At 40.6% G+C, this 19,546-nt stretch overlaps 1 protein-coding gene across 6 annotated transcripts in view; it reads left to right on the top strand.

Annotated features, from left to right (window-relative positions):
• RALGAPA1 (Ral GTPase activating protein catalytic subunit alpha 1) overlaps nucleotides 1-19,546 on the top strand; it is a 230,850-nt gene that overhangs the window by 103,360 nt on the left and 107,944 nt on the right. For all 6 annotated transcript variants that reach the window (XM_014570781.3, XM_014570783.3, XM_014570782.3 and 3 more), the window contains 7 exons: nucleotides 5,736-5,888; nucleotides 8,083-8,276; nucleotides 8,388-8,486; nucleotides 8,596-8,751; nucleotides 12,055-12,183; nucleotides 13,653-13,778; nucleotides 19,332-19,390. In XM_014570781.3, coding sequence (XP_014426267.2) covers nucleotides 5,736-5,888; nucleotides 8,083-8,276; nucleotides 8,388-8,486; nucleotides 8,596-8,751; nucleotides 12,055-12,183; nucleotides 13,653-13,778; nucleotides 19,332-19,390 — 916 coding nt within the window. The remainder of the gene's footprint in view (nucleotides 1-5,735; nucleotides 5,889-8,082; nucleotides 8,277-8,387; nucleotides 8,487-8,595; nucleotides 8,752-12,054; nucleotides 12,184-13,652; nucleotides 13,779-19,331; nucleotides 19,391-19,546) is intronic.

Below are 19,546 nucleotides of genomic sequence, written 5' to 3' on the forward strand. Positions count from 1 at the left end.
CTAGGCCCAATCCAATCTGCTGGCCAGGCAGAGGAGTAGAGCACCGCTGGGTAGGGGGAAGTGCGTTGATTCTCGCTGCCGGGCTGCCTGCATACAGCTCCGGCATGAGGAGGCAAGACGCAAGCCAGAGGGCGGGATGCTGGCAGACGCTAGGAGACTGACGTGATGTGGCATTGTGACGTCATGGCTGGTGACCGCTGGATTTAAAATGGCTCCGGCAGCTTCACAAATTGGAAGTCAGAAGCCAGGTAGGGGAGGGGGAAGGGGCTTGTGCTGAGGGGAGCAGGTCAGGAGAAAGGGGAAGGGGGCAAGGTGCAGGAGAGACAAATGCTAGGAGGCCAAGTGGAGACACTTTTTTTTGCTTGACAAAAGTTTTTAGTCCGTGTGTTCAGAATTTTTTGAGAGAGCATCCCTACTTGCATTCCATAGCTGTTTCCTTTGGAGTAATATTGCCCTCGTCACTTTCCAAGTTGTGCAGGCCTGTGCTACACCATGGAATGCCTGAAACAATCCAGTCTTACAGACCATACTGAGATAATGTTATGGAGCTTGTTGCCTTTTGATATGTAAAATATTACCATATGTGCTGCATACAATCCGGCTGTGTCTACACTGGCCACTTATTCCAGAAAATCAGCCGCTTTTCCGGAATAACTTGCCAGCTGTCTACACTGGCCCCTTGAATTTCTGGAAAACCACTGACGATCTACTGTAAAATCATCAGTACTTTTCCGGAAAAACTATGCTGCTCCTGTTCGGGCAAAAGTCCTTTTCCAGAAAACTGTTCTGGAAAAGGGCCAGTGTAGAGAGCACAGATTTCTTTTCCGCAAAAAAGCCCCGATCGCGAAAATGACGATCGGGGCTTTTTTGCGGAAAAGCGCGTCTACATTGGCACGGACGCTTTTCCGGGAAAAGTGCTTTTCCGGAAATGCATCCTGCCAATGTAGACGTGCTTTTTCCGGAAATACTTAGAACACTGTTCCGTTTTAAGCATTTCCGGAAAATCATGCCAGTGTAGACGTAGCCTCCATTTTCACCCTTTTTAGTATAGTAAGGATCGGCCTCTTAAGAATTAGGCTATGAGCCTAAAGTGAGTGGGTTACCTTGTATAGGAAAGAATCTTCTCCAACATGCTTCCTGAGGAAGTGTCTCTCGAGTTTTCTAGGGCCAGGCTTTATGAATTTCATAGGCAGTTTCATATCCATTGTTCTCTAGCTGTTTTGTAAAATACCATGCCAGTTGTAAGCCAGGATTCAAACATGCTTGCCACTTTGAAGTTTCATTTTTTGCAACAGTGTATCTATACCTTGGGCGATCGGGACTGTATAAAAAATCACTCCTGCATTTTTAGACATATTGAAGATATTCCTACTTGTGGCAGATGAGCTGAAATACTCTGTTTTCCCCTTCCTGAAACTGTCTCTATACTCAGAGCAGCTTGGTACTAGTGGCTTTATTAAGCTTTATTCAGTTGTACTCTTGCCGTCTTAATTGTTTTTTTGATAAAATGTTAAGAGGATTAAATTCATTGCCTGAGTTTTTCCTTCAAATTGTTGACATTTTCTTTGCCGTTTTGAATTGTTGCTTGCAGTTGCCCTCTCACTGGTAAAATTTGCAACAAATAATAGAATTATCCTTCTGTGGTTTTTGTGACAGCCACTGATTTGGATTTTGTTTTATTCCTGAAATCTAGGCTCAGCCTTTTTTGTTAGGGGAAGATATTTATTTTTATTAATTTCTTAGCTCTACTTTTAGTTTCTTGGTGGGAAAAGAAAATTTCCTTACTGGGGTATTAGCAGGAAATGAATGAGTTTGTCAATAATTCTTGGTTCAGTAGCAATATAGCAGTTATTACACCATACTGTTCGTAAAAATTAGAGGTAACTGTGGTGGAATATTCTTCAGTATTTTCAGAAGAATCTAATGGTTTATCACATTGGCATAATTAGTCTGCTCTTTCTTTTCCATCTCCCATTCAGAATTGTTTTCATCACTATATCTTTTTCTATGTGGAGAGAGCAGAAAACAGGAAAATAATTTTTAAAATTTTATTTTAAGAGGTTTTTAATACAGTACTTAATGTACTCTCTTCCCCATGACTCCCTCACCTTACAAGAAACAATTTTCTGCTTTTGAGTGGAAAGTAGTAAATAAGGTCTTCTTGGTGAAGTCATGTGGCTTATTAACCTGACTTATGCATTTTATATAAGGTCTGAGAAAAGATGGAGGACAAGTGACCAGCAGCTAATAATTTTTTTAAAATCTTTTAACTACCAGACAGAAACAGTCTATGTTGCAGAGCAGTGCTGAAAGGAAGGGGGGGGCAGATATTTCCCCATAATCTATCTCTGTTGTTTTTCAGATTTGTTGTTCAATGTCCACTTCAGTGAGCTGCTACTATCTTTTGTTATAAGAGCATTAATTAAAACCACATATTTAAGGTCATGTTGAATTTTTCACTTGAAGTAAACTAGAAATCCCTGTATTCCATAGTTTAACAATTCAGTTTCCTTATTTAGTTAAAACAAAAAACAGGACAATGTAGCACTTTAAAGACTAACAAGATGGTTTATTAGGTGATGAGCTTTCGTGGTCCAGACCCACTTCCTCAGATCAAATAGTGGAAGAACATTGTCACAACCATATATACCAAAGGATACAATTAAAAAAAATGAACACATATGAAAAGGACAAATCAAATTTCAGAACAGAAGGAAGGATGGAGGGGGGTAAATGTCTGAGCGCTAATGATATTAGAGGTGATAATTGGGGAAGCTATCTTCGTAATGGGTAAGATAATTAGCGTCTTTATTCAAACTTAGGTGTAAAGTGTCGAATTTAAGCATGAATGACAGTTCAGAGAATTCTCTTTCAAGTGTAGTCTTAAAAACCATCTTGTTAGTCTTTAAAGTGCTACATAGTCCTCTTTTTTGTTTCAGCTACACCAGACTAACACGGCTACATTTCTATCACTTATTTAGTTAGTTATTCTTCAGACAACAGTTGAATTTTCTTTAATGCTTTCTGGATATGATAGGTCTAATTTTTTGAGAGAATATTTACCATATATACTCACTCATTAGGTCATTTGTTTACAAGCCAATCTATCCAAGATGGATAGATTAAAAATGGCAAAACTGTATGACCCTTTTATAAGCCCATAGCAGCCAGCACGTCCCTTGGCCAATGCCACCCTGCAGCTCCTATTGGCTGAAAATGACAAACTGTGGTGTATGAAGGCACGGACTCCAGCCGGTGCAAGCACAAAATCATTTTATTGCAAGATTACAACTATCTTTATACCCTCTCAACTTCCCAAAAGTCCACATCCTGCTTTTCACAAACTGTGCTTTTTCACAGTCCCAAACACAGCATTCTCGAAGGTCATTGACTCAGGCAGATGTTATTGTTGGCTCAAGACTCTTGATTACACGCGTTCCCGCTGACTCTCGGATCATCCTCCACGGTCTGCAGCTTTTCTTGGTTTTGTCCTTGGGGTGCCCTGTCACACGGCCAAAGCACTATACTTGTTGATTCTCTGCCATTGAAAGCTGAGGGCCTCCATGCCTACAGATTCTCCAATAAACAAAACATCCCAGCACATTAGTGGCTTACCTGGATGGACTGGTAACCAGAGTTTGCAGACCCCGATCTACAGTGATAACATATTAAATATTCAGTTCTGTAATTCAAAAGAGCTTAAAATTGTAGACCTGTTGATAAGCCGACCACAGCTGTTTGGTGCTTCACTTTTTTTACTAGAAACATTCAGCTTATGAATGAACAAGTATATACTGTAATTAAAAATAATTGTTTTGAAAGTTAGCCTTCGCAGTGTTACCTTTCATTTTGTTTTATAGATAAATTACAGTTCCCTTTGGAGCTAGGTTTGTCTATATTTTAAAATTCAGAAGTTTGTCTTTTCATTGTAACAATTTTAATTTTGCTTAGGCAAAACCAATGATTAAATTGCATATCTCCCATGTACTCTGTGACCTTATTTCAGCCGGTCACTCCGTTCACTGGAGGCGTGCGCATGTACAATGCGGGTCTTGCGCATGTGCAGTGCGGGGCTGGCGAGTAGGTTTCACTGCTGCTTGTCAAGCCAGCCCCTGACTCAGAGGCAAGGGGAGCTGTGAGGCAAAAGAAGCAGAGCTCAGCAATAGAAATATGAGACACACCTGCTTTCCTTTCCCAGGCCTGTCAGTACAGGTTGGACTTCCCTGGTCTGACATGTCAGAATCTGACTGGTCCCAAACGAGAAATTTTGCTGGATTGGGGGAAGTGCCTCCTACCTCTGGCCTCCTACCTCTGGCACCATATTCCCTCCCCAACCGGGCTGTCTGTCATGCTGCTGCTGGCCCCAGAGTACAGAGGGCTGCTAAGGTTCTCCAGCCCCAGCTTCATGCTGCTGCAGGTGGTCAGGCTTCTTCGCCCTTGGCCCTGCGCTGTGTAGGCAGCCAAGGTTCCTCAGCCCCATGTTGCCATGTACTGCTGAGCTGCTCCAGCCCCCAGCTCCATGCTGCTGTGAGCGGCCAAGGTTCCCCCTCCCCACACTGCTGTGGGCTGCCTGCTGGATGTTGCCAGACTAGAGAGTGCCAGTTTTTAGAGGTGCAACTTGTAGTGGAGACCAGAGAAAAATCTGACCAGGATACCAAGAAATAATAAACCACAAGGAGGTGTCTGCAGCATTGCTCCCCAGCACAGCATTTTACTGTTGATGGAATAAGAATTTTCATTTAACTACAGCTTTCTTGTTCTTTGTATTTTCTTGGGTCCTATTTGGGCACCAGTTAGGCCATATGACTTAAATATATCTCTTCAGTGGGATTAAACACATGCTTAAATGCTTTTACTGATTTGAGATTTTGATGAAGGAAGGTGGCAACAAATTTTGTCTGTTGAGAACGTCAAAAGTATTTTATTATGCCATAAGCTTTCATAAGTTGCAGCTCACTTCAAGTTTATGCCACAATAAATGTGTGAGGGTATGTCTACACTACCACCCTAGTTCGAACTAGGGTGGTTAATGTAGGCAACCAAAGTTGCAAATGAAGCCCGGGATTTGAATTTCCCGGGCTTCATTTGCATCTTGCCGGGCGCCGCCATTTTTAAAGCCCCGCTAGTTCGGACTCCGTGCCCACGGCTACACGCGGCATGGAGTAGGTAGTTCGGATTAGGCTTCCTATTCCAAACTACCTACTCCATGCCGCGTGTAGCCACGGGCACGGAGTCCGAACTAGCGGGGCTTTAAGAATGGCGGCGCCCGGCAAGATGCAAATGAAGCCCGGGAAATTCAAATCCCGGGCTTCATTTGCAATTTCGGTTGCCTACATTAGCCACCCTAGTTTAAACTATGGTGGTAGTGTAGACATACCCATAGTCTTTAAGGTGCCACCAGACTCCTTGTTGTTTTTGCCGGAATGTACTAACACGGCTACCTCTGAAAACTGAAAGTATTGTCAGAGGAAATGAATATTCTAAAACTATTTACACTTAAAGTAGGCAGCATTTACCAATTAATCTATTTACATATTTTGGTATCACTTGACTAATGACTTCTTTTACATCATTATTTATATGGACATCTGCTTGCAGTGTACATCTTTTCTTGGCCAAATATTATTATATAAATAGCTCAGATTTTCTTTTAAATGTAATGTTTAGTTAAACTTTCAAAAGTTTGAAGAAATAGAAAATGCTTTAAAAGTAACTTTTAAAAATTCCATTTACAGGCTCTGAAAGTGCTTCTCCAATCCAATCTGCTCTTGGATCCCGATCACAGACACCCTCTCCTGCTACTCTGAATGCAGATCATATTGAGCAGAAGGATCTGCAACTGGATGAGAAGCTCCACCATTCTGTTTTACAGACACCAGATGACCTAGGCAATATATGGAATAGAAAACTTAAAATTGTTGTTGCTTATATTCCATTGAATAATTAAATAGCTAGTGTCTTTTCAGTGTAGAACAGTCTTATGCAAGGCTTTTATATTAATTTAAACTGACAAATGTTGAAACTTACTGCGGAAAGCTTTGTGGGTTTTGTGCATGACTGTAGGTGCTTCTCAGTAGGTTATTGGAATTATCAGCTTTTAAAAAACCCTTTTAATTGTTCAGTTTATGGTTAAAATTACATTAAACTGCTGTGATGTGCAGAATTGTCCAGAACTGCATTATCACCAATACATAAGTAATAAAGCATCATTATATTTATATGATGCTGAAATGTAATTTTAGAATGTTGTTTTTCTTTTTTAAGTTACACAAATTCTTAGTTGAGGCTAAATGGTACCCATTTAATGGTTTTGAAAGTAAAGAAATTGATAGTTGTTTATGGAAAGGTAACTTTTTTTCTGAACTTATATGAATTAGTTATACCCAACCTCCAAACTTCTTGCACAACAAATTCCTAACTACTATGGTGTATGTGCAGTAAAGGTAGATTGAGAATATCTGCCAGAATGTATATGATCTGCTAACCCAAATTCCAGACCCTCCTCCACAACTCTCTCAGCTGACAGAAATATCAATAAAAGGCAAAATGAATAGTGTTTTGTCATAGCCATTAAAGACCAAATTTTTTAAACACTGTACCCAGTTGGGTCCATTTTTTTTCATGAGAGCTCAGATCCCGTTTAGGCATTTAATTAAGTGGGCAGATTTTCAGAAGAGTTCAGTATGGTCTGGTGCTGCTGAGATATTTTGAAAATCTGACCATAATGTTACAATGGGAGCTGCTGCATGCCAACACTTTTTTGAAGTTTTTGGCATGATACAGGTGTCTAAATGTGAAATCCTGCTTTCCAGAGAGGTGTGTTTCTTTTTATTTTCTTTCAGCTTGCCTCCCCAATGTTTGCTTGGATTTCCTGGCTTAGTCTTGGAAGCACTGACTCACCTGGCATGCCAAGCTGCCAAGACTCCAGCCAGCTTGGAGAGCCACAGAAATGTTTCAAAAAGATAAACATTTCTTTTAACCTCTCAAAACACAATTTTGGAATTTCCATTCTGCAGGAAATTTCAAAAATTCATTTGTTCCATTTCAGAGCATGGTTAGTTTATTTATAAAATCCTGGCATTCTTGGTGGAAATTCTGGTTGCCAGGCAGCTCCAGTGTGTGTGGATTTACTTTATTTTTTAAAATCAGGTTCCAGTTGCTTGTGCTGAGCTCTTTAAAATCCTAGGTATTTTGAAAAACAAATCCTATATCAGAAATTCAAATTTAACTTCATTTGCTTTTCAAAAAATGTGCCTTGTGTTTGTAATGTTCAAATGAGATTTTTGATACTGCACCATAAAATACTACAGATGGATGGCAGCTGAGATGGGATTATACTTAAGGGTTGTTTTTGGTTTTGTTTGAGAAACCACAGTATTGAATATCCTGACTTTCAAGAGCTTGTGCATGATCTTTATAATTGACAGTTTTTAATGTTTATTATCAGTTAATAGATATTTATCAGTATTAACTTACTTTAGGGTTTTGGTTTGGCTTTCTCGGCTATGAAAAGCAGATATATTATCTACCATCTGAGAGTGTTGGTTGCTTTTGTGTTACTTTGAGGTGGAGAGAACTGCATCTTATGTGATGCTTTCAAGCTCTGGTCAGAATTACTGAATATTGCCCCCTTGCTAGTTGACTAAGAAGGGACTAGTGGCAAGATATAGCAGTTCACATTTCCTTCACTATTCTCTTCCTTAAATTGCAAGTAAGAGTCAATGATGGTAAATGCTAAAGAAAAAGGTTCATCTGCTTTAGTGAGTAAGAGTTAAGCCAAAAACTAATTTTCTGATGATCCTTTCAGTGGGGAATGTCAGAGATTTCCAGTTTCATTAAATCAAGCATATAAGTGACATGTCTTTAGTGAGGGAAAGTAGACTGATGTAGTTAATTTAATACCGAGCCAGTGAATCTTGTTGTTACAGTGGCTAGCTCTATAAGAAATATCTTTTTTACTTCATCTACATACGTATCTTATCCATTTATTACTACTTTTAAGAAAACTTCATGATTTAAATATAAGACCTTATTATATTCACTAAAGGACATTCTTATGGTATGCTTTTTCTCTCATTACAGAAACTAGTGAATTCCCATCAGAATGTTGCAGTGTGATGGCAGGAGGAACTCTTACAGGATGGCATGCAGATGTTGCTACTGTAATGTGGAGACGAATGCTAGGGATTTTGGGAGATGTCAACACCATTATGGATCCTGAAATTCATGCCCAAGTTTTTGATTACTTATGTGAGCTTTGGCAGAACCTGGCTAAGGTACAAGAAGTGCATCTACAAACTGGTTTGATAGGGCAACAGCTTGAGAATGCATCAAAAATTATAAATAAAGTTTTGACTTACTGTCTCTGTGTTCTTAAATAATTACAGATAAGAGATAATCTTGGTATTTCAGCTGATAACTTGACTTCACCTTCTCCACCAGTTTTAATCCCACCATTGAGAATTCTAACTCCATGGCTTTTCAAGGTAAATGCAATAAACAATTCAGTAGATAAGAGATGTTCATAGAAAATAGAACAATGCTAGCATTAAACTGTTCATTTGTGTAATAAGTACTTTTTTAAAAAAACCGTAGGCAACCATGTTGACTGATAAATACAAGCAAGGCAAGCTGCATGCTTATAAGCTTATTTGTAATACAATGAAGCGAAGACAAGATGTTTCTCCAAACAGAGATTTTTTAACTCATTTCTACAATATAATGCACTGTGGACTTCTTCATGTAGATCAGGTAAGTGGCTTTTTTGGATATATTTCTTTAAATTCTGATAATGTACAATATAACTGAAATGAAGTCACTTCTTCTTTGTGAGAATTCTGGGTAGACTTTCAACTAAATAGTGTAACTTGGTAATTGAGAATCAGCACTTAGGCTTATCCCTTTTTCTGAGCAAATCATACTTCTAGTATTGAATACAATTATCAGCTGCTATGCATATCTGCACAGTGGAGTAAAGAGGCAGAAGATGCTCCCTTTCTCACTTGCCCACGGTTTGCTATCGATAATGCAGGTTGCAGCATGAAGGAAGGAAAAATAAACAATTTTGGGATAGGGATATGAACATATAATTGTATGCACGATTAACCAATAAGACCAGGCCTGGGTTTATCAGTTAGTCTTCTAGACTACATGCATTTCCTCCTTCCTTCTCCCTCTGCATCAAGCAAGGGGCGGGGGAAGCAGGAGCTGGTGCCATGTGGAGCTGGCTTTTAAGAGGCAACAGTGAGGGGGAAGGATACAGGGGCTGCTGCTGCAGAGCAGCCACTGTCTGCAGAGAGCTCAGGCACAGGCTCACCGTGGACAGAGGCTGCTCCATGGGATGCTGGCTCAGCCTTTGTTTGTGGGGAGCTCAGGCAAGGAGCTGGTTTTTAAATCCGCTCCCCTCACAGATTGGCTCCTGCCTGCCACCCTGCGCTGCTGCCTGTGATAGAGTGGCAGAGAACTCCCTGGAAGTGGGACTGGGAGTACACTGGCTTCTGGTCCTGCTGCTATGGACTATTGAATAGTTGTGTAATAACAATATTTTCCGCAGTTACACGACTATTCAGTTAAGCTCTGTCTAACATCCCTACTTCTAGTAAGCTTTCATCCCACCAATGTTTGCGCTTGGGCTGGTGGGAAAGTAATTGTTCCAACACAAAATTAGTTTGGATTCCTGCTTCCCTTCCCTGACATCTTAGGAACAAAGGATTATGTTGTCGCTGAGCCACAACATGGTTCTTGTTCTTCTTCTTGGTTGGTACAGTTACATGCTGTGCCATACTTAGTGCTTGTGGTAAAACCAAAATCGAATGCATACCAGTATAAATTTTCACTGTACTTGGATAGAAATCATTAGCTAATTCTCGCAATATTAACCATTTGATAAGTAATATTGTCCCTAATTTTCAGTGGAGAAACATTTATGAAAAGATTAAGTGACTGTCAGAGCTGGGTTGAGACCTCCTGGTACTGCCAGCTCCCCATCCTTTATAGACACCAGATCTCTGATGTGGTCATCCATCCATATGTTAACTCATTACCACGTCTTCCAGAACAGACACTGGCCTTAGAAGGATGGTCCTAAGAACACCATTACAGTAAACTCCAAGCACTGTCCCTAAATGGGATACTATTGGTGAGGCACTTGAGTGGATTATATGTCTGCATCTGTTGCTTATTGTAACTGTTGAACTTCTAGCTGTGATGCGGGCATGTATTCAGCAGTCCAGCTGCTGTCCCCTCTGCATCAGTGTCTACTCTCAAGGTCTTTTGGTGTGAAGGAACTCAAGGAGATCCGGGCAGCACTACCTTGTATAGCCAGAGGAGGTGCTGCAGGCACAAGCACCACCCCAGACAGATGTTCTAGTCAAAGATCTCTGGCTCTGGTGTACTGGGTGCACATATGCCTGAGTGGAATACACGTTTGCATCACATTTCAAAGAATTCAGTTTTAGTAAGTCACCATTTCGTTTTAGCCAACTTTCCCTAATGCGTATGTAGAAGCACAGATGGTTAGATCCACAGAGATACTTGCGTGTGGCAATGGTCAGTACTGAAGTTCCTAACATTTAGGTACTCTGATTCCTGGTGGAATCCTTTGTCTGAGTTAGATGTCATGGTCTCTACACAATATGCACAGAATTACCATCTAAGAATTGGATTCACAGAAGCTCAAACCACCCGGGCTACTGAGTAGGAAATATCAAGAAGAGTGTGATCTAATCCCTGCCTTTGAAAGGAAGTTAAGCATTGGCCCACAAAAGCTCATCATCTAATAAACCATCTTGTTAGTCTTTAAAGTGCTACATTGTCCTGCATTTTGCTTCAGCTACCCCAGACTAACACGGCTACATTTCTATCACTATTCTGACTTAGAGTTATTGTATTCTCTCTGCTTGAGATTCAAAGCTATGAACTCTCTCCTGGGTTAAGCATCTCAGCCACATCAGACCTTTTTCATGAAAATTGAGTGAGATTGAGAATATGTAGAACTCTGGTGGTCTGGGCACTTCTCAGGGAGATGGAGACCTGTTTTCAAATCCCTCCTCTGCCTGATTTGGAGCAGGGACTTGAACTTGCGTCTCCCATATCCCAGGAAGTGCTTTAACTACCAGGATATACTCAATCTCTCTCTCTCTCTCTCACCCACCTCCCCTCAATATTTAAACATTAAGAGTACATCTACACAGCAATATTATTTCAAAATAAAGCTAGTGTTATTTTGAAATATCTTAGTCTGCGTCTACACTGCAGGCAGTTATTTCAAAATAATGTCGAAATACTGTCAAGCTGGGAGGACTAAGGGAAGTCAGAGCAAGAGTGTTTTATTTTGAAATAAGTGCTGTGTAGACACTCCCAATTTCAAAATAATCTATTTTGAAATAAACTACGCAATTGACATAACTTTAAATAAGCTACACAAATTGAGCTAAGCCCTGCTGTGTAGATGCACCCCAATAGTGCTAAAAAGTTGTGGGTTTTGCAGGTGGGAAAGAGAAGGGGTTGGCTTAAACTGCAGCCACAATATGGCTACATCTACATTGGTTCCTATTCCGTAATAGGGATGCTAATGTAGCACTTGGGAATAGGCAAATCCTTTCAAGTAGGAATAAGAGATCCTCCGGAAAAGAGCTTATTTTCCGGAGGATCGCGTCCAGACTGGTGCTTTTCTCCAGCTTATCTATAAGCCGGAAAAAAGCGGCAGCCATGAAAATGCAAATCCCGGGGGGGATATTTAAATCCCCCGCGGATTTGCCTATTCCCAAGTGCTACATAGCGGGGGGCTGGACTTGATGACCTCTCGAGGTCCCTTCCAGTCCTATTATTCTATGATTCTATGATTTACTATAGTTGATTATAAATATCTAAGTAGAAAGTGTAATAATAATTATAAGCAACCTGTTGGATGCTAACAGTTGACTAATACTAAGCAAAATGCATAAGTTAAACATGTAATGACAATGTAACAAACATGATTAACACTGAGAGTGCTTTTTTTTTTTTTGTTTATCTAATGAATGGTTATACATTTCTTTCCCTTCCCCGTCCAAGGATATTGTTAATACAATCATCAAGCACTGCTCTCCTCAGTTCTTTTCACTTGGTTTGCCTGGTGCGACCATGCTTATTATGGATTTCATTATAGCAGCTGGTAGAGTGGCTTCTTCCTCTTTTCTCAATGTAAGTGTTCATCAGTTCATTGTTGTTTGACTGTATGTAATCATGATATGTTCTAATAGAAAGGATATTATGCAACATTGTTCCTTAGCTAATTGTAACCTGTCTGTCCCAAAAAGAGAACTTAGTGATTTCAATAATTAAGCATTAAGTAATTTGTTAAAACAAGAGGTTATAAAATTCTTCTATAGAAGCTATACTATAAAGAATGCAAAAGTTTGTTTCTGCAATAATGAGGCCAAACATGAGGCATAAACAATTTTGAGAACTCTTAACTAAGGCTGTGTCTAGACTGCAGGGTTTTTTTTTTGAAAAAAGTAGCCTTTTTTTTAAAAAAACTTCACCTGCGTCTAGACTACAGCCACGTTCTTTCAAAATTAAATCGAAAGAACGCAGCTTTTCTTTCGACGGTGATGGTACTCATTTCACAAGGAATAATGTCTTTTTTCGAAAGAGAGCATCCAGATTGCCTGGGTGCTCTCTTGGAAAAAGCGGCTTGCTTTTCGGAAGTACCGGTTGCAGTCTAGACGCTATTTTCGAAAGAGGCTTTTTTGAAAGTATCTTTTGAAAAAGCCTCTTTCGAAAGAGGCTTGCAGTGTAGACGTAGACTAAGACACAGAATCATAGAATACTAGGACTGGACGGGACCTCAAGAGGTCATCAAGTCCAGTTCCCTGCCCCCATGGAACACATAAAGGTGTTTTATTTTATCTTTCACCACCCATATGGATATCCAGAGGTTGGTTGGTTGGCTTAAACTTATAGAAGTGCAATATTAACCAACTTTTAAAGAGAGGAAACACTTGTTATGGGTGTATTAGGTCATGGCTCTTTGTCCTACACATGGCAATTTAAATGTAGCAGGTTTTGTACTGATATTGTGTTGCACCTTTTGGGACTACTTACAAGAAAAAAAAAGTTGCAATTTGCCATTTAATGTTGATGAGCCTCCATTTTAAGAGAAATGCTTTGCATACCATAGATACAATATTGATGCTATATAAAACACTCCATGATCCACAAAAGCAATCCAATACCTTTTGGCAAGGATATTGATATAATACTGCAACCTTCAATTAATGCCCACTGGAAGATGGAAGGAAATAGTGAGGGAGGCATTGAGCCCATAGTTGGTAGTGGTGTTGATGAGCTGATGTTATCTTATTCCGTATACACCTTGAGATAATTTTGCCTGTGCAATGTTGGGTTTCACTTCAAATCTTGAAGTTTGCAGTTTGACTAAATAATTTTCCAAATACAAAATATGGTGTATGTTGGAGACCTGTTGTATCAAGAACAAGATTATTGGCAAAATACTGTCTTAGCAAACAACGACTGCAGGTAAATAATTTCCCTAGTATAATGATTGAGATGATGTTAGCTGAGTGTTTGGACCATTTAGTATAATCTCTTTGGGGTTTGAGTAAGTGAATATTGCGAGTAAATAGTTTTGTTGCTTTCCCCTTCCATAGGCACCAAGGGTAGAAGCACAAGTTCTGCTGGGATCTCTGGTCTGCTTTCCCAACTTATATTGTGAATTACCAGCTCTGCACCCAAACACTCCTGACATTGTTGTGTCTCATTTCACAGATGTTAAGGTGGGAATAATGAGAACATGTATATGGTATTGTAACTACCAAAGCGGTCTTTTTTTTTTTTTTTTTTTTTTTTTTTTTTTTTTTGTGGTGGTGGTGGTGATGGTATAATGTTCCAGATATTTTTCCCCTACAGTTTAGACACTTAATGTTCTTTTTAGCTCTTCATATGCAGAGAACATGATTTAAGTCCATAAAAATTGTCAAAATAGGCTTTAAAACATCTAAATGTAGTTATTTTGAAATACTTTTTTTTGTGTGGTTCAACAGTTATCTGCATATATTCCTAAAAGTAAATTTGCATCATTCTGACCACTTAGTATGCTTGATTATTGTGATGACTGGAAATGTTTCTCTGTTTTAAAGAGCTGAGAAAGTGGAGAGTTTGATGTTTCTGGGTACACTATTTAATCCACTTGCCAATTTGTTTTTTTAGGGGCTATCAAAAGCCCCTGTGTGCACCTTCACGTTGACCACAATACATGAAACCAGGGAGACAACAGCACATGATGAAGTTGGAGCTCTTGAGACAGTTGAGCAAAGCTGAAGGGTCTGCCTACCGCTTAACGTTCTTGAACTGCAGGGTTGGCTCCTTCTGGCAGGTCATGGAATGTTTTTGGGAGAGGGGAAAAAGCTGTTTTTGGGGGGGAGGACTCTTGCTGTGCGCTTTTTACCCACAGTTGTTGCCATCTGTACATTAACAACGTTTATTACTATGCAGTATGCACATTTACTTGTACACATCAAGCACAATTGCAGTTTTGGTTTTGCTCTCACTACAATGGACTTTCCCTCCCTCTGCAACAATGAAAAGCTGACAGAGTAAACTGCGACAGAGTGAGAAGGGCAATTAGGTGATCAAGTAGCCAAGCCTGTCTAGAAAGTCTGATCTACACTGGTCTTACTGCAGAGATTTACAGAGACAAGCCCAGCATTGTTTATCTATCTCTCTAGACTTTAGAAATGTGTGTCTGTTTGTCCGTCCGTCTGTGAGACCATTTGTTCAAGAGCTCCTCTTCCTAAACAGTAAGAGCTAGGATCACCAGGTTTGGTTTGCAGCTTCCTCTTATTGTAGCTTAAAGCAAAGTCAGGATTTGGTTGTGCCATGTTAATGGGATATATGTGGAATGTGATTGTTTCATATCAAACAGAAAGAGAGGAGTGAGAGAGCATGACAGTTATACTCACCCATGGTCACAGGGGCAACAAGCACAGGAAGAATAATCGCAGGAGAGCAGCAAGCATGTCAGTGAGCAGCTGCTAGCCCATAGCACCCTCCACCCCAGCCTGCCCTGAGGATCAGCTGCCAGCCGCCGTACGGCCCCCCTGCTGCCCCATTAAACATGTTCATTTAACTGATTAATCGGGATTTTACGTCCCTATTTCAGATGGACAAATTTTGGGATCTGGCACCAGGGGCTTTCAAGGAACTCAAATGGATACAGCTAACACGGTAGAACCTTTGGCTTATGATGGCTGTCACAGTAGCACATATATTGGTGGCTCTTTGAACATTAAAGAGTTATGGGAGAAATCTTAATGATTTTGTGCAATTTCAGTAGTGAGAAGATCTGTCACCAATAATACATTATGGAGGAATGTATTATATGTGTTAGTACAGTCATTAGCAACCCAGCAGTGTGCCTCTTCAGCCATCTGCACTCGCCTGTTGGTCTTATATTTGTCAGTAGGCTGAGTGGTTATCCACATCCTTGTAGAGGGTTTTTAATTTGAAGGCTTCTAGTGGAGTGGTTGTAAAGCACTTAGGAAAAATGCATGTTGTCCTATCATTGTTAATATCTTTAGGGATTTGGTTCAGATTCTAGAACGCATGTATAGAGGTGGGCAAGAGATGACCTTGTTTGGAGCAGCATTTTTGGAGCTTTTAGGATCAGCTAACTAGTATGTGGATCTTGTTGAGACTCCTGGAATTGAGAGTTATACATTGAGTGTGGTAATGAGTGATATTAATCTAAAGGAAGTCAAAAATGTGTCAGGGAGGGGTGAATTCATTCTGAAGGAGAGTGGCAGGCCCTGTGTCTACCCTATGGAAGCTGCAAGAGCATACATGGTCTCTCTTGAATCAGTGATGGGACTGTCCCTTCACAGCAGATCAGTTGGTTAAAGTTTTAACATAGACACTGACAAGGTTGGGGCTTCCAGCACATGAATTTGATTGCCATTCATTCAGGATTGGGGCAGAGGCCTAGCACTTCAAGCAATTGGGTCATGGCATTCTGAAGTGTTCAGAATATACTTGAGACCTCAGGTAAGGCATCCATGTCAATTTTCATGTGTGCTTGCATTCTATATGCTGGAAAACAGGCTAGACAGATAGTGATATGGATCTTGAAGGCCCAGTATTGTTTACTAAGTGTATAGGTGCAACTAGGTTACCTGGAGGTTCACAGCTGGGCCTCAGTGATGAATCAGTTCTGAGCTGGCATGGAAAGAGGGGCATGATATGGGATCAGCTATTGTCCTTTCTGCTCACTGTGTTAGTCCAAAAGCAGGCAGTGGATAGTGGTTCACTTTGGGGAAAAATGATTTGGAAACACGTGAAAGCCCCACGTGAAGGTTGACTTCATCATCAGAGCTAAGAAGGACTTGAGGAAGATCTTGGAACTTTTCCCAGAAATAAAAAATTATATGGCTAAACATGTCGCTACGCTGCAAAGCCCATCTGGTAACTAGGCTAGGAGGTATGTGAATAAGAAGGCCAAATTCACAGGTGGCCAGAGTGACAGGAGTTGATGATTTTTTTTTTTTTTAATCCAAGCATAGCAACAGAGGCAACAGAATTATTCAGGGAAGATAGGGGGCCCCTGTCAGAACAGGCAGTAGACGTGTTTTTTACTAATATTAAAGAGGTTGCTAGTAGAGGTCTTGGAAACTGGCTAGGTAACAAGGAGGGAGTGGGAGATAGCTGAACTAATTGCTGGTGCCTCTTGTGGTGGAAGTGCAAGGCAGGTCTTCCCTAGAAAAGGGATATGGTGATCAGATAAAATTGATTGATAAAGGATTTAAAGAAGATATTCTTTTAAAGAGTAGAAATGGTGGAGAGAGTGTTTCAGGGGTTTTACGACTGGCATAGCAGTGAGTCAAGCTCTCTCCCTGTACCCCCCCCCCGCCCTTCATTTGAGGGGAAGGATGAGGTCCCAACAGTAGGCTAGCTATTAGGATGGGTGAAGGGGGAAGGTTATCAGCAGCCTCCCACCCCACCCCCCCAGTAGTATTCCCTTTAAGCTAAGTGCTTGGCAGCCACCTTGGTCAGATTCAGATGCCTCCCAGCTGATCAGCAGAGCCTCCTACAGCCCAGCAGCATGTGTTTCTATTGGTGCTGTACATCCATACGTGCTTTGGTGCACATAACAAAATTCATTCTGCACGTGAATGGAAAAAAAATAGAGGAAACTTTGCCCCCCAGATGCGTAAACAATTATGGAATTACCTGCACTATACACTTTTATTTTCTTAATATTCCAACATTAGAAATAACATAGCAGCCTAATTGAGCCACATCCAGTGTCTCCTGTGCTCCTTCTACCATAGCTGAGCAATTCCTATTGACTTCACTCTCACTTCAGACAAAGTTTTGTGAAGTTTCTTTTGAAGACTTTTGTTTACCTTTGTATCTTTGAAGGAGCAACAGAAAAGTTTGAAGCATTTAATTATATTCAATGGACCCGTTAATGTTGTACTCTGTGTAAGATGTTCTAAAGACTGCTGTATAAGATTAGATTTGGAACATGAGATGAATGTTCTGTTTTTTCTTATTTACCCAGTGTTGCTCAGGTCCTTAACTCAATTTTTGTTTTTTGGAAAATAAAATAAAATAAAATAAAATGCATGTTTCATTGCAATCATTGCTCTGGGGTGGGTCTGGGGATGAGGAATTCAGTATGCAGCCTGCTGCAGGGAGAGAAGACTACCCTAGCCTTTTCTCATAGCAGCAGCTTGGGGCCAGGTGCGAATCACCTGTCCATGGCTGCTACAGCTGAGGAAGGGATGTATGTCCTCCAGCTGAGGCAGATCCAGGTTCATCTGTTCCCTGCGCTCCCCAGCCACAGTGATGAATACAGCTAACTGTGTACTTACCTCACTCCCTGATGAAGCGGAACAGCCAGTAATGTTCGTGTATGAATCGGGGGGGGAGAGGACTGGAGCTTCAACCTCCCCTTCCTACTCCCTAAAGGGCACTAGAGAGAAGGGAGGCTCATGGTTGTGGCAGTCCTGGACAGACTCATTCAGCCCCTTTTACTTGCCTATTGATTATCTCCTTGGTTTTCTGAAAAGCAATCCCATTATGGACACATCCCATTTTCCTGGCAAAACCAAAACCTTACCTTGCTTTAAATTATGATAAGAGGAAGCTGTGTACCAAATGTGGTGGTCCTAGCTCTTACCATTATGGGGGAGCTCTTGAACAGACGGACAGCCAGATAGACTCTCTCAAATGTATAGTAGGTTGTCTTTTCAGAATGATACCTGGAATATAGTTTGTATTTTAAAAGAAAATTGTTGACTTAGTTATAATGTTCTGTAGTAATATGTCAAATCCTGGCTGTCACTCTTGTAGTCTGAGGCAGCAGCTACCCAGATGTTTGGAAAGAGCATTCTATCCATCAGTTAGTAGCAATTCCTGCAATCTGTAATAGGGCTTGATCCTGACCGACTACTATCTTGCAGCATGATGACTGTGTTGTGAGGGTTCAAAGAAAGTAAGGTTCATAACCAGGACATTATAATTGTGTATTTGTTAGATATTAATATAATTTATGAAAATATGTTTAAAATGTAGGTCAGGAAAACTTAGCTGGATGTGACCAGTTATTAGTTTGTGCATTTCTTTGTTTTGAGAGAGTGAATTATTTGGACAGGATGTATATCTTCTTGGAAAGGACCTGGTGCATTGGAGGCGCTACTAAGAACAAAACAATTTAAAATTAAGTGACAGGGATGGTAGATGAGTAGAAAGTCTATTTACTTAGAGCCGTTCACGGGATTTTAAATTTAGTTTAATAAATTAATTGACTACTGAATTAGTCAATAAGCGGGGGCAGAGCTGCAGCAGGGTTAGCTCCCAGCCCCAGGAGCTAATCCTGCTACGGCTCTGCCTTTTAAATGTATTCAGAGCCAGCAGGCTCTAATACATTTAAAAAACAGAAGCGAAACAGGAGGATCCCTGTGCAAGCCGGGACAGCTGATTCCTGGCTCACATCGGGTCTCCGCTGCAGTGCACCAGCCTTTTAAATGTATTAAGAGGGTGGCAACTCTTAATAAATTTAAAAGGCAGAGAGGCACAGTGTCTTGTGCCAAGTCCCTCCTACGGAGACGGTTCAGGGGTTCCGGCTTTTAAGCCAGGCCTCCCCACCACCACCACCTCCGGCTTATCGGATAATTGACTAGTCACTAACATCCCTCCCGTTCACCTGAGACACAACAAAATAATATGCCTGTTTATACTATATTATACTATACTACAAAACCCTTATATTTTTGTAAAGACTTTGTGGAGAAGTTTCTGGCAACTGAATTTGAACACTTTCATTTTAGGAAATCACAATCAAAACTGTATTAAATTCTGCAAGAGAGGAGCCGTCTGGTCCTGCACGGTAGGTCATATCTTAAGTGATGAAAGGCTGCTGTGTTGTTAGAGACTTTTTTTTTAAAGACAATTCTCCTTTTAGTGCTTGTCCATGTAGTCCACTGATGATACTCGTATACTTTCGCCAGAAGTATCTGTTGAGGGCTCTTTCTGCATCGTGAAC

This window comes from Pelodiscus sinensis, chromosome 4, assembly GCF_049634645.1.
Source record: "Pelodiscus sinensis isolate JC-2024 chromosome 4, ASM4963464v1, whole genome shotgun sequence".
NCBI lineage: Eukaryota > Metazoa > Chordata > Testudines > Trionychidae > Pelodiscus > Pelodiscus sinensis.